This window comes from Macaca fascicularis, chromosome 11 (genome assembly GCF_037993035.2).
Source record: "Macaca fascicularis isolate 582-1 chromosome 11, T2T-MFA8v1.1".
Taxonomy (NCBI): domain Eukaryota; kingdom Metazoa; phylum Chordata; class Mammalia; order Primates; family Cercopithecidae; genus Macaca; species Macaca fascicularis.
The window spans coordinates 64,379,018-64,393,815 of record NC_088385.1 but is presented as its reverse complement, the minus strand read 5'-3'; the positions used below and the strand labels follow the sequence as shown (position 1 = coordinate 64,393,815).

The following is a 14,798-nucleotide window of genomic DNA, read 5'->3' as shown; positions in this document are numbered from 1 at the left end:
AGGCTGTAGGTAAAGGGTCACTTTTTGTTCATATGTATTATTATTATTATTTTAGAGCCCAGGCTGAGTGCAGTGGCTGTTCACAGGTGTAATCACAGTGCACTTCAGCCTTAAGTTCCTGAGCTCAAGCAATCCTCCTATCTCAACCTCCCAAGTAACTGGGACTACAGGTGCATGCCACCACACCTGGCTATATGTATTTTTTTTTTTTTATTTGAAGCCTTGGCACACCAGAAAGGTTCAGTCAGTGTTTTTTGTAGACTAAGGTCACTTACTTTTATGCCTCTCAACTAGCCCTGAGGACCCCAAAGGTGGGATTACCCATCTTTTTCACTCACCATTGTCCATGTTGGCCTTCTGGTAGGAAGCCAAGGGGCCGCCAGAAGACGTGGCTCCACTGCTGGTACAGGAGTTGGCAAAGCTGGATGGAGCAGAGGAAAGAGGCAGCCTCTGGCACCCACCCTCCATTAGTCTGAGGACCACTAATCCACACTCACCCTCAGCGATAGAGCTGCTCAGCCTTCCCCATCCCCAGAGAGCAGAGGACAACAAACATGGCCACAGGCTGGGAGGGCAGACACCCACCTTCTAATCATAGGCATGAAGCTGAGAAAGGGTTTAGGAAAATAATTAAGCCACAACCAATAACTGACCCCACCCTATGCCTTCCAGGGTCCAGTGAGCCTTGGGTGGGACTCCAACCCACACTTGTGGTCACTCACTACATATCTGAGGTGGAGCTGGGTGTGGCCTGCAGGTAGAGATTCTGGTAGTTCTGGAAGAGGCTGTTGGTGTAACTGATGCACTCAGGGCTCCGGGTGCCATAGGGGTTGGTGGGTGAGGATGCCGGGTAGTGGCCAGGCCGGACAGGTTTGGCTGCAATAAAGAAAGAAAACAACCATGAGGAGGCTATGACCCTGCATTTGCCCCGGTCCCTGAGGTCATTTAGCTGGGGTTGAACTGAGTTGCTTGTAACATTATCACTTTTTTACTTTTTGGGGGGATGTGGGATGAGGCTAGGGGTATGTAAGAAGCAATAATCTAGTTGCTTGGCAATTAGTAATTTGCTAAATTTGCTTCAGGAGATACTCCCACCTTGCCTGCTAACACCTACTCACCAATCTGGGCAGAATGGCCCCGTTTGCCCGAGCTCTTGTAGCGAACGGCCTCCTTGATGCGGTCCACCTCCTGCTGGTACCGGCGCTTGTCCTTCATGGCGCCCTCCTTGGCCTCCTTCAGTGCACCCTCCAGGGCCTTAACTCTCTCAGCCGTAGCCCTAAGTCGTTTTTCCAATTTAGGAAGCTCACAACGCAGATCTGCATTGTCACGTACCAGCTATAGGACAAGCCAAAGGGAAGAAGTGGAAAGGAAGACAAGTGACCCAAGACAGTCCCCCAGAGGAGTGTACGGGACAGGGGTGAGGAGAGAGAATAAAGAAAAATCAGGGGTCAGAGAAGACAGAGACCATGTCATTTCCTCAAAAGGCCTCATTGCCTTTATGTAATGGACTGTTCTGTCCAGCTCATTCCTTCCCCCAGAGTGAATGGTGGGTGGCCAGGCATTAAAAAGTTATATAATTTTTTAGGCAGTAAAACCTGCCATCTCCACTGCAGCCCAGAACTCTTGTGGCAGTGCCTTGTCCCGTCTCCATCTGTCCTCCCCGACATCTCCCAGCATGTGCCAGACCAATAGCCCCAGGGCAACCATGGGGATGAGGACCCCCTTCCCCAGAGAGGGCTTTGTGGGCATGCAAAGGTGGGGCAGCAGGGGCACAGTAGCAGTTTGGTGGCTGTGGCATTGAGGAGAATGGGTGCATGGCAGGTGCAGTGCAGGAGCAGAAGCTGGAATTCAGGAGCCCCCGATATACACACACAGACAGGCAGAGCCCGCCCCATAGGAAGGAAAGAAAATGTTTGAGGTCTCGCAAACATTTGCACTCATTACCTTCACATTCAGGGACTTCCTGGGTTATCCCTCCCCCAATGAAATTAAGCTACAGCGTGGTAGCAACCACCCTGCAGCCAGAAAAGACTTCCTGATCTTTTTATAGGTTCCACACAATGACTGGGGGCACTACAGGTTGCAAAAGGAGCAGGGCCTTGGAAGACAGCAGGTAAATCAGCGTAGCAGGGAACACCGCGGGCTCAAGGGGACAAGCTAGAAACTTTTCCATGCAGTTTCCATTTGGACAATTTATGGCGTATAAGCAATGTTTTGCTGTGACAATACGTTAGTTTAATTGATAATAGGGCGCCGGGCGTGGTGGCTCACGCCTGTAATCCTAGCACTTTGGGAGGCCGAGGCGGGCGGATCACAAGGTCAGGAGATCGAGACCACGGTGAAACCCCGTCTCTACTAAAAATACAAAAAATTAGCCGGGCGCGGTAGTGGGCGCCTGTAGTCCCAGCTACTCGGGAGGCTGAGGCAGGAGAATGGCGTGAACCCAGGAGGCGGAGCTTGCAGTGAGCCGAGATCGCGCCACTGCACTCCAGCCTGGGGGACACAGCGAGACTCCGTCTCAAAAAAAAAAAAAAAAATTGATAATAGGGCTATAGTCCTGGCTGTTAAGATTCTGTTAACTGAGAAGTTTTTATCTCCTTTTCCTTTTTACTCTTGTGTCTGCTGAGGTAGGAAACTGTAGTGAGTCCTCTATTTATCCTATAGGTGAGTCATTTTTGTTTTTTGGGATTTTGAACAGAGGCAGAGGCTTCAATGAAGATAAAGGAAACAGTGTGTGGTTGTGTTTTTTTGTGGAAAATTTTTTGGGGGCTTGCTCCATGGAGCAGGGCTTTCCCATAGACAGAGAGGCCCAGAGTGGCACACATACACTTTGTGTGTGTGTGTGTGTTTTAAGCAATATAATACGGATCTGGACGGAGAGGGAAAGTGAATGCAGGAATGAAAATCGAATGACAGAATTGATTTCAAATGTTTCCTATCTGCCTTTCAACTTTTCTATAATTTTGTTACTCAGTTTCATAATAAACACAGGAAAAAAAAATCGCACCAAAGCCCTCTGCAGGCCTAAATAAAATAAATAAACTCTGTATATTATCACTGGGCACAGGTTTGGGATGCATTACCCAAAAAAAAAAAAAAGTACTGAATATTTACTATATAGGCTGGGCATTATACTGGGAGGAAAAGAAGTTTAAGTGCTAGGCTAGTGAGAATGTAAGTTTAAATGGAATCTTAAGGTAGATTTGAAAGGAAAGGAATGAAGTATAGGTTAGGGTTTATTTTATGAATTAGTTAAAAGGACCCGTTGACAGCTTGCTGAGCCTGTCTTCAAGGCTCAGATAGTTAGTGCTAGTGAGAGTGCCCCTGCCCAGCACACACCAAACATTTCCTGTCCTGACTCCTTTGGACTGCCCTTCTGCCTCCCCACCCCATACCTTTGAAACCCAGTCATCCACCTAAAGAACCGCAGCAGCAAGGAGTGGGACAGAGAGGCAGCAACTTAATACACAGGAGTTTTGACTGCGGCCCCAACCAGGGGCTGGCTGGACCATCTCAGGGACATTTTTTTTTTAATTGAAACAGGGTCTCACTCTGTCACCTAGGCTGGAGTGCAGTGGCATGATCCCAGCTCACTGCAGCCTCTACTTCCTGGGCTCAAGCAATCACCCTACCTCAGCCTCCCAAGTAGCTGGGACTATGGGTGTGCACCACCACATCCGGCTAATTTTTGTATTTTTTGTAGAAATGGGGTTTCGCCATGTTGCCCAGGCTGGTCTTGAACTGCTGTGCTCAAGTGATCCGCCTGCCTCGGCTTCCTGAAGTGCTGGGACTACAGGCGTGCACGACTGTGCCTGGCCAGGGACATAATTTAATGTCCCTGCATGCCTGCCCCAGACCTAGACGATGGAGTTCTCTCCAGGAGAGAAGCCCAACTCCCTTGCTTCTTCTCGTCTCCCTGCCTTCCATCTCTGGGTAATGTCTAACCAGTTTCCCTCCTGTATATGTACAGTCCATGACTTTGTCAGTTTCAACCTCTCCCTCCAAGGTAGGCCTAGGGAATTCCACTTTGAGCAGAGGTGGGTTAGAAACTTTGAGAAGGGAATACAGGCATGAAACAAAGAACAAGGTAAAAGTGGACCAAATATTGTATAAAGAAGGGATTAGTAGGGAAAGTAAAAGCGAACAGTAAGGAAAAAATGCAACTAGATTTTCCTGAATCCAAGGGGCCTCTGAGGATTTGGTATCCTAGGTACCTGGCCTCAAAAGTTCTCTTCACTCCTTCAGCAGCCTCTTACCTGTTTGTGAACCTTTGTAAGCTGTTCCAGGTTGTTCTCAAGAAAGGAAATCTTCTGCTTTTGGGAGTGAATCCCCCCACTGTCTTCGGGCTCCATTTCTGCACTCTGAGAACAGATAGAAGGAAAGACGCAGCTGTCCCAAGGCCAAACAGATCCCACCAAGACCAGGTCAAGCCAGTCCCATGGGGGGCAACAGGGGAGGGAGAAACCTAAGGACGGGAGGAGGATGTGGGGGCTGATAAGACCCCAAGGACAGCACTCACTTTCTTGACTCGAGTCGTGACGTCTTGAACGAACAGCTTGCGAAGGTTGTGGAGGGTCTGGAGTTCCCGGGCCTGGAAAGAATGATGAAAAATTGGGAATAGCCAGATACCAGGTCTGTCCTATTCCTCCAGAATTATAGGAACCTCCAGTTTCTATAGTGAGTCACTCATCCTTTAGCAAAAAATGTGTCTTGATTATGCTACAGAATGGCTGAAAAGGGGCAGGAGGAATAGGGTTAGGAAGAAATGAAGCCTTCCCACTCCCCAGTCCTGTGAATTTGGCACAGAAGGGAACCACTCACAACTGTCTCCTCCAGACCCTTGAGGTCCTGCTTGGACTGCTCATGTCGCTCGTACAGAAATCTGTAGCAAGAGAAATAAGGGAAATGGAAAGATCCCTCAGGACTCTCCTTCCTCCTGCCTCTTCCTCTATTACTTTTATCTCCATTTAAGTATTACTATTATTGTTCCTTTTTGAAACAGGGTCTCATTCTGTTACCTAGGCTAGATAGAGTACAGTGGTACAATCATGGCTCACTGTAGCCTCAACCTCCTGGGCTCAGGGGATCCTTCCCACCTCAGCCTCCCAAGCATCTGGGACCACAGACGTATGCCACCATGCCCAGCTAATTTTTGTATTTTTAGTAGAGACAGGGTTTTGCCACATTGCCCAGGCTAGTCTTGAACTACTGAGCTCAAGCAGTCCACCTGCTTCGGCCTCCCAAAGTGCTGAGATTACAGGTGTGAGCCATCACAGCCAGCCTATTATTGTTTATTACACAAGTTACTCATGTTTGCTGTGCAAAAATTAGAAAAGAATTTTAAAGAGAGAGATAAGCCGAGTTTTTATAAAAAGCCTATGATTCTACTATTCACAGATCAAACCAACATTAACCTTCTAGTGTCCATCTTTCCAGACTCTTTTTTCTATGCCTATATATCCATGTATCCATTTTTATGGGATCATACCATGCATATGGTTTTGTAACCTGCATTTTACGCTGAATAGAACATCATAAACCTCCTTCCATACTGTGAATACTCAACGGCAGTCATTGCTGAGAGTGTCCTTTTTGTTCCTTCCCTACCCCATCATATTTTTCCCACGAGTCACCCCATCATGTCTGCGTGTGTATCCTGCCTCTGCAAGCATGTCTGAGTTCGCAGTTCTGAGCCTACAAGGCTGTGGGCTTACAGGCAAATCCATGCCACTCACGTCAGCTCCTGCAGCTTGGTGCTCTTCTCATGTTCTTCACTCTTCAGCTTCTCGTAGTCAGCCTGAAGCTTCTCTAGCTCTAACTGGAGCTTCTGATTTAGGCTACAGAGCATCAGGAGGTAATGGAGAGGGGGGGAAAAAGATGTTAATGAGGGGGAAGGGAAGACCAGCTCTTCAAACATCTTCCTTCTTGAACGAGTCCAGTTAGAATTGATGTGTCCAGTTTCAGATACCAGGGGCAGACTCAGGCCACCATCTCCATGACAGAGCCAGGAACCCTGACCTCTCTAACCCTGGGAGCCTCAAGGATAGGGACTAGTCCTTATTCCATGTATCTCCTGAGGTGGGGCTACAAAGTTGTGGCATTGTTGAGGGAATGACACACGGATGTTAAAGAATCAGATCCAGAGGGGACATGTGAGTTGGCACAGCAAGGTGACAGGACTGGGAGGGGCTGGAGTCGCCCTTGGGAACCCTTACTCTTTGAGCTCATCAATGGTCTTCTGCTTCTCGTTGATCTCATCCCGGAGCCGGGCCAACTGCCGGTGATGGGCCTCCCGGTGACTCTCCATCTGCAGCTCCAGAGCCTTCTGCAAACAATCCCACCCCAAGCTCAAAGGCCAGACTCCCAGAAACAAGCTCTGTGAGAGCCAGCACAGCTTTCACCACACCAGGCCCCAACTATCCCTGACACCTTCCCCACTCACCTTCACTTCATCTGCATCCTGGGTATCAGGTTCCTTGTCCTTCAGGGCCACTTCATGCACAGTTTCTAAGGGAAAGAGGGGAAGACACCTGACATCAAACCTACTTCTTTCAGAAAGAACTTCATGTTGTGACCAGAACTCCGGGAAGGACTGGGGATGGGCCCACAGGGGTGTTCTTCTGTGTTAGGACTGTCCAATTTGATATAGCAGGAACAGAGAACAAGGGTGTATGGTTCATGTAAAATGAGCTACATGCAAAATCTTGGCTAATATATGAGTTGGCATCCATGATTTCAAGCTAATGCTTTGAGTGAGTGATCACTGGGGTGATTTCTTTTGATGTTTCTGACTTCTCTGCCCTGGATGGTGGGATGGAGGAGTAAGAAGGCCTCACCCTGGGCCTGGAGCTTGGCCAGCTCGTCACTCAAGGAGTCATAAGACTCTTCCAGGTGCCGCTTCTTTAGCTCCACGCTCTGCATGTATTCCGTAAGTGAGCGGATCTTGGCCTCGTGCTGGTGGGAGAAAGTTGGTGAGAGGAAGAAGATGGAGCAAAGAACACAACTCCAGGCCGCACAGATCTCCAACCCCAGCTCTGCTCGCAGCCCTCCCTCCTGCTACACTTCCTATGAGGGTGCAGGGTTGGGGGCCATTCCTATGGGGCTCTTCCTTTAGCTCCCTTGGCTCAGGAGGCAGTACCCGCCCTGAGCCTTTACTTTTTTGGCCCTGATCTGCACCCCTGCCACCCCAGCTTTTCTGTCCTTGCTTTCACTTGACCCTAGAACTTTGACCCCAGAACTTTTGACACCCACCTGGGTGTTAGGAGTTTTAGCCATAACCCCAGAGTAGCCTTCTTTCTCCCATGGCATCTGAAGGTTCTCAAACTTAGGCACTCACCTGAGAGATGAGGAGCTGGCAGGATGAGAGCTCCCGCCCAGTCACTTCCATCTTGCGGTGACATTCCACCTGGAGGTTCTCCAGCTGCCGGCACCGCTTGACCACAGACTTGACTTCTGACTTGATTTTGCTGATGTAGAGTCGGGCCACAGTGAACTCCTCCTCGATGGCCCCACTGATCTCCACTGGCTAAGGGTGAGTAAAGGAGGAAGAGATGCTTCTTGGCTGCTGGGAAGCTTTATCCGTTCCCTCCCACCTTTTACCTACCCACACACACCCACGTATGCAGGGACTCAAATGGGATTGGTATTTTCCAAACGACCTTTAGCAGCTCTCTATCACTGGCATTTCACGTTAAATTCCTCTGCCCGCATTTAAAAATCCAAGTCTGTCTGGGTGCAGTAGCTCACGCCTGTAATCCCAGCACTTTGGGAGGCCGAGGTGGGTGGATCACCTTGAGGTCAGGAGTTCAAGACCAGCCTGGCCAAAATGGTGGTGAAATCCTGTCTCTACTAAAAATACAAAATTAGCCAGGCATCATGGCACATGTCTGTAATCCCAGCTACTCAAGAGGCTGAGGCAGGAGAATCGCTTGAACCCAGGAGGCGGAGGTTGCAGTGAACTGAGATCACCACTGCACTCTAGCCTGGGCGACAGAGTGAGACTCCATCTCAAAAAAAAAATTCAATTCTGGGCTGGGCTCAGTGGCTCATGCCTGTAATCCCAGCACTTTGGGAGGCCGAAGTGGGTGGACTACAAGGTCAGGAGTTCGAGAACAGCCTGGCCAATATGGTGAAACCCTGTCTCTACTAAAAATACAAAAAATTAGCCGGGAGTGGTGGTGTGTGCCTGTAGTCCCAGCTACTAGGGAGGCTGAGGCAGGAGAATTACTTGAACTGAGGTGGCGGAGGTTGCAGTGAGCCAAGATAACACCACTGCACTTCAGCCTGGCCAACAGAGCAAGACTCTGTCTCAAAAAAAAAAAAAAAAAAAAAAATCCAATTCTGACAGTCCCCCACTTATAAATAAATCTTATAAAGCAACATGATTTTATTTTGATCTGCTCAATCACCCAGATTATTCTCACACCCACAGATTTGCATATTTCATTCTTAACTCTGTATCTATGCCCCACCTCTAACTGCTGCTGTAAACACTGCTCTGTTGCTACTTCTTTTTATTATTATTATTATTTTTTTTTTTGAGACGCAGTCTCGCTCTGTTGCCCAGGCTGGAGTGCAGCGGTGCATCTCTGCTCACTGCAAGCTCCGCCTCCCGGGTTCACGCCATTCTCCTGCCTCAGTCTCCTGCGTAGCTGGGACTACAGACACCCGCCACCATGCCCGGCTAATTTTTTGTATTTTTTTAGTAGAGACGGGGTTTCACTGTGTTAGCCAGTATGGTCTCGATCTCCTGACCTCGTGATCAGCCCACCTTGGCCTCCCAATTATTATTATTATTATTTTTTTGAGATGGAGTTTCGCTCTTGTTGCCCAGGCTGGAGTGCAGTGGTGTGATCTCGGCTCACTGCAACCTCTGCCTCCCGGGTTCAAGCGATTCCCCTGCCTCAGCCTCCCAAGTAGCTGGGATTACACGCATGAGTCACCACACCTGGCTAATTTTGTATTTTTAGTAGACACAGGGTTTCTCCATGTTGGTCAGGCTGGTCTCGAACTCCTGACCTCAGGTGATCTGCCCGCCTCGGCTCCCAAAGTGCTGGGATTACAGGCGTGAGTCACCGTGTACAGCCTCATTTTTTTTTTTTTTTTTTTTTTTAAGACAGGGTCTGGCTCTGTCACCCAGGCTGGAGTGCAGTAGCTCAATCATGGCTCACTGCAGCCTCAACCTCCCATACTCAGGTGATTCTCCCACCTCAGCCTCTCAAGTAGCTGGGACTACAGGCATGTGCCACCACGCCCCGCTAATTGTTTGCATTTTTTGTAAAGATAAGGTTTCACTGTGTCACCCAGGCTGGTCATGAACTCCTGGGTTCAAGTGATCCGCCTATCTCAGTCTCCTAAAATGTTGGGATTACAGACGTGAACCACCATGCCTGGCCTCCATTGCTTCTTTATTCAGTACCCTTTAGAATTTTTTTTTTTTTTTTTGGCAGAGTCTTACTCTATAACCCAGGCTAGAGTGCAGTGGTGTGATCTCATTTCACTGTAACCTCCACCTCCCAGGTTCAAGCGATTCTCCTACCTCAGTCTCCTGAGCAGCTGGAATTACAGGTACATGTCACCATGCCTGGCTAATTTTTGTATTTTTAGTAGAGACAGGGTTTTGCCATGTTGGTGAGGTCAGGTCTCGAACTCCTGACCTCAAGCAATCCGCCCGCCTTGGCCTCCCGAAGTGCTGGGATTACAGCCGTGAGCCACTGCACCCAACCTAGAATGTATCTTTTCAATTGGGTCTATGCAAGCCTCTACCTGTCTTCCTGGGTCTGGTTCAAAGGCATGTTCCCTGGCTCTCTGGCTGCCTTTCTCAGTATCTGCGAAGGCCTGGATGGCTCATCTTGCATCTTCCACTAGTGCCCAGCCTGAACAAGACTGCTGTCTCTCACCACTCACCAGCTTAATCTCCCCGTTGCCCACAATGACGCTGAACTCGCTCAGATCCTTCATCAGCCCGTTCAGCACCTCAGCAATTCGTTTTCGCTGGTGTCCACTGACCTCCTGTAGCCGCTGCAACTCAGACTCCAGGGACAGCATGGTGGCCTGGGGACAGCCCCTCAGGTCATTCCTGTTGCCATCCTCCGGCTCCCCTGCCCAGCCCAGGCAGAGGCCTCTCCCTTCAAGCAAGACCCTGAGGGCTGCTATGAAGAGAACATAGGCCCTGCAAGAGAGTCTGGAAGGGAGAGGGACTTCGAGGGGAAAGTGCAGTGACAGGGTTGGGGAGGGACTCACAATGCACTGAACAGCAGGGCAGAGGTGCAGCCACCATACCGCCCTGGAAGGATGCAGAGGTTCCCTCAATATGGGAGATGTTCTGTGGTCAGGGAGCTGTTGGGCCATTGGTACACCACTTACCACCTTCTGAGACAGCTCATCCACCAGAAGCTGGTTCTGCTGGCTCTTCTCCTCCACCTCCTGGGACTTCTGGTCATAGTTCACAGCCAGCTCCTCCAGGGCCTGCAGCACTTCCTTCACCTCATCCTTAGCGGCATCGTTCTCTGATTGCAGGTGGCTCAGCTCCCGCTGGACCTTCTCGTTGTCTCCTCGGGTGGACACCAGCAGCTTCAAGGGAGAGGAGTGGCATGTGGGAAAGCTCACTGCCAGTGACCACTTCTATGGCCTTGGGTCTGGGAAGCTGAGCACTCCCACCCAAAATAAAGAGTTAAGAGGAAGTAGGCTTTAGGCTTCATAGAAATAGGGCAACAGAATGAATAATGAAGAAGCCCCCAGACTCTAAAATTTGTGCTTTAAGAAAAGCCCCAGCCGGGCACAGTGGCTCACGCCTGTAATCCCAACACTTTGGGAGGCCTAGGTAGGCGGATTGCCTGAGCTCAGGAGTTTGAGACCAGCCTGAGTAACGTGGCGAAACTCCATCTCTACAAAAAATACAAAAATTAGCCATGTGTGGTGGTGCACTTGTAGTCCCAGCTACTTAGGGGGCTGAGGCAGGAGGACTGCTTGACCTTGGAAGATCGAGGCTGCAGTGAGCTGAGACTGCACCACTGCATTCCAGCCTGGGTAACAAATTGAGACTCCATCTCTAAAAAAAAAAAAAAGAAAGAAAGAAAGAAAAAAAAAAGAAAAAGAAAAGAAAAGCCCCAGTGAGGTTCCCAGACTTCTATTGCTTGCGGGAGTGATTAATCCCTAAGCACAAAGCCCCTTCTTCCATCTGATTTTAAAAAGGTCTATTCCATGCCTTCCAGGGATGAACAGAACCCCTTTGCTCTCAGGTCCTGCCCTTCCTCCTGTTACCTCTTCCTGGTCCAGCATTTGCTGCTTGAGTTTCTCTATGAGTTGGCTTTGCTGGTTGATTTCATCATCCTGTTGGAGGCAACAGGGAAAGACAGGTGAAGGGAAGCTACTCCTTCCAGTTTAGACATAAGAAGTTTGGGGGTAGAGGCAGGATCCTAATAAAAATCCAGATAGTATAAGCTTTGAGTTAGAAACCCCATATCCTACAAGAGGATCACCTGAGGCCAGGAGTTCAAGACCAGCCTGGGCAATATAGTGAAACTCTGTCTCTACAAAAAATTTAAAATATTAGCTAGCCTGGTGGTGCATGCCTGTAATCCCAGTGCAATGAAAGGCCAAGGCGGGAGGATCGCTTGAGGCCAGGAGTTTGAGACCAGCCTGGGCAACAAAGTGAAACTCCATTTCTACCAAAAAAAAAAAAAAATTAGCTGGTTGTGGTGGTGTGCACCTGTAGTCCCAGCTGCTTCGGAGGCTGAGGTGGGGGAGGATCCCTTGAGTCCAGGAGTTTGAGGCTGCAGTGAGCTATTACTGCACCACTGCACTTCAGCCTGGGTAACAAAGCAAGACTCTTTCTCTCAAAGCAAAATAACAATAATAAATGAAAATAAAAATGTTTTTATGAATAATTATTATTATCATCATTTTTTTTGTTTTTTTGAGACAGAGTTTTGCTCTTGTTGCCCAGGCTGGTGTGCTAATGCACAATTTCGGCTCACTGCAACCTCCACCTCCCAGGTTCAAGTGATTCTTTGGCCTCAGCCTCCCAAGTAGCTGCGACTACAGGGATGCACCACCACACCTAGCTAAATTTTTTTTTTTGTATTTTTAGTAGAGACAGGGTTTCTCCATGTTGGTCAGGCTGGTCTCGAACTCCTGACCATAGGTGATCCACCTGCTTTGGCCTCCCAAAGTGCTGGTGTTACAGGCATGAGCCACTGTACCCGACCAAGAATTATTAACGAAGTAGGAAACCGTGCATAATATAATGCTGACATAATTACATATACAGGCTGGTCACGGTGGCTCACACCTGTAATCCCAGCACTTCGGGGGGCTGAGGCGGGTAGATCACCAGAGGTCAGGAGCTTGAGACCAGCCTAGCCAACATGGTGAAATACCATTTCTACCAAAAATACAAAAATTAGCCGGGCATGGTGGCGCGTGCCTGTAATCCCAGTTATTCTGGAGGCTGAGGCAGGAGAATCACTTGAACCCGAGAGGCAGAGGTTGCAGTGAACCACAATCGTGCCACTGCACTCTAGCCTGGGTGACACAGCAAGACTCTGTCTCAGAAAAAAAATTTTTTTAAATTACATATACAGTATATCTCAATTGCATGGTATATGTACAGAGAAAAACAAAAAGTGTTAAGTGTTATCTCTGAATAGTGGATGATTTTAATTTTCTTCTATACATTTATATTGATTTTTCCACATTTCAAGCATGAGCATTTATCCCTTTTAAAACCAGGAAGAAGCAATATAAGTGATTTTCTTTGATCCTCTACCTCTCATCCCACCCGGCGTGTCTCAGTGCCCTGCCTGGCCACCCTCACCTTGTCGTCAAGCTGCTTATAGAGGCGGCGGATCTCCTCCTCGTATTTCTGCCGCTCTTCGGGCGCAATGCGCACCACGATGGATGAGTTGTCATTCACAGGGGTCTCCTCACAGAGCTCAGCTCCCAGGGCTGCCTCCTCCCCAGCCAGGCGCTCCGTCTCAGGCACATTCTCTCCTGCAAAGGGGCAGGACAAGGTGAGGGATGGGAGAAGAAGCTGCATCCACGAGTTCTTCCTTCTCACTCTGCATGCCGAGACCTCTGGGCCCTTGAACTCTCTTGCCAGGTGGACCTTCTACCTTTTGGGAGTCTGGGAGGTAGGTAGTCAGGCCCCTCCCTTCCCTCATGACTGCTCTACTGCACCTGTCCAGAAACACAGTCCTTCTTCCTGGAGACTGAACTGGCCAGAAACATCACCCAAACAGAGTTGGCTCCCAAGCCGCCTCCTCCTCCTCCTCCTCCCACTGCCCCTCACTCCCATCTATCCATCTCTAACCATTGCGCCACCGGCTCAGCTCAGCCTCTAGCTTCGCAATCGTCTCCTTCTGGGCCTTTGTCTTCTCCTTCTCCTTCTCATATTTCTTCTTCCACTGCTCAGCAGTCAACTCCAGATTTACTGAGGCAGTGTTCTTAATGGTCTTTGCCCTGGGTGAGGAGAAGAGGAACAAAGATATGAGACGTACGTTAGACTTGGGTGACCCTGAGGAGAGAGCCGCAGGGGCTGGGATGGGAAGCTGGGTACCAGGGATCCCTCTGGGGACCCTGCCACTGACCGCTGCCCAAACATCAGGGTGGACTTGGTCTCTGCATCATTGTAACTGGACGGTGAGCAACAGATGAACATAGTTGTCCGGCAGTTTCCCCCGAGAGAGTCCTGGAGAATCCTTGTCATTTTGCTGTCACGATATGGAACATAGCTTTTCTGGGGGAGGAAGGAGACCATGAATCAGAAATAAACAAATAAAATTCAACAGGGAATCAGAAAGGATAGTGGTGTCACCCGGGGATCAAGCAACCCATGAATTGGGGCATGATTATATGGTGGCATTAGCAGGTGGGGGAGGAAACGGGGTGGGGCTTGAGGGGTGAGGGGACCTAAGGATCACTCACAGTGCCCTCAGCCAGTGCGGAGATCACATTGCCCAGAGCTGATAGTGACTTGTTGATATTCTTTGCCTCATCCAGCACGGCTCCCTCTGCTCCAGTCTTGCTGACCTACCAGGGCAGTAAGAGATGAGTGTGTATGAGCAGCTGCACATGGAGAGGGCTGTCACTACCTCATTCCAGGGCTCAGTCCACGGAGAAAGGAAGGAATGGGGAAGAAGATGGAGTAAAAGAGATCCTTGGCTGGGATTGGGGAAGGCCCTTCTTCTGTTCCCCTAAACTCTCTTGTCAAACACCACATTGCCCCTAACGCCTGCCACATATTATATGATTCCGTTTTGCTTTTTTGTTTTTTTTTTTCTGAGACAGAGTCTCACTCTTGTTCCCAGGCTGGAGTGCAATGGTGCGATCTCAGCTTACCACAACCTCTGCCTCCCAGGTTCAATAGGTTATCCTGCCTCAGCCTCCTGAGTAGCTGGAATTACAGGCATGTGCCACCATGCCTGGCTAATTTTGCATTTTTTGTAGAGATGGGGTTTCTCCATGTTGGCCAGGCTGGTGATCCACCAGCCTCAGCCTCCCAAAGTGCTGGGATTACAGGTGTGAGCCACTGCGCCCAGCCATATGATTCCATTTATATGAAATGTTCAGGATAGGCAAATCCATAGAGACAGAAAGTAGATTAGAAATTGACAGGGGATGGGGTTAAGAGACAATGGAGAATGGTGTAAACCCGGGAGGCAGAGCTTGCACTGAGCCGAGATCCGGCCACTGCACTCCAGCCTGGGCGGTAGAGCGAGACTTCGTCTCAAAAAAAAAAAAAGAGAGAAAATGGAGAGTGACTGTGAATGGATGATGACAGTGTTCTAGAATTGGAT

General features: G+C 49.3%; 1 protein-coding gene across 1 annotated transcript in view; it reads right to left on the bottom strand.

Moving 5' to 3' along the window:
* The window catches only part of KIF5A (kinesin family member 5A), a 37,470-nt gene that overhangs the window by 4,337 nt on the left and 18,335 nt on the right, over positions 1-14,798 (bottom strand). The window contains exons 9-26 of the mRNA XM_005571347.4: positions 13,927-14,031; positions 13,590-13,738; positions 13,313-13,461; positions 12,818-12,993; positions 11,263-11,331; positions 10,366-10,572; positions 9,907-10,053; positions 7,337-7,525; positions 6,837-6,954; positions 6,443-6,507; positions 6,216-6,325; positions 5,736-5,837; positions 4,822-4,882; positions 4,520-4,591; positions 4,257-4,361; positions 1,119-1,335; positions 723-876; positions 339-421 (exon numbers count right to left, since the gene is read on the bottom strand). Coding sequence (XP_005571404.1) covers positions 339-421; positions 723-876; positions 1,119-1,335; positions 4,257-4,361; positions 4,520-4,591; positions 4,822-4,882; positions 5,736-5,837; positions 6,216-6,325; positions 6,443-6,507; positions 6,837-6,954; positions 7,337-7,525; positions 9,907-10,053; positions 10,366-10,572; positions 11,263-11,331; positions 12,818-12,993; positions 13,313-13,461; positions 13,590-13,738; positions 13,927-14,031 — 2,278 coding nt within the window. The remainder of the gene's footprint in view (positions 1-338; positions 422-722; positions 877-1,118; positions 1,336-4,256; positions 4,362-4,519; positions 4,592-4,821; positions 4,883-5,735; positions 5,838-6,215; positions 6,326-6,442; positions 6,508-6,836; positions 6,955-7,336; positions 7,526-9,906; positions 10,054-10,365; positions 10,573-11,262; positions 11,332-12,817; positions 12,994-13,312; positions 13,462-13,589; positions 13,739-13,926; positions 14,032-14,798) is intronic.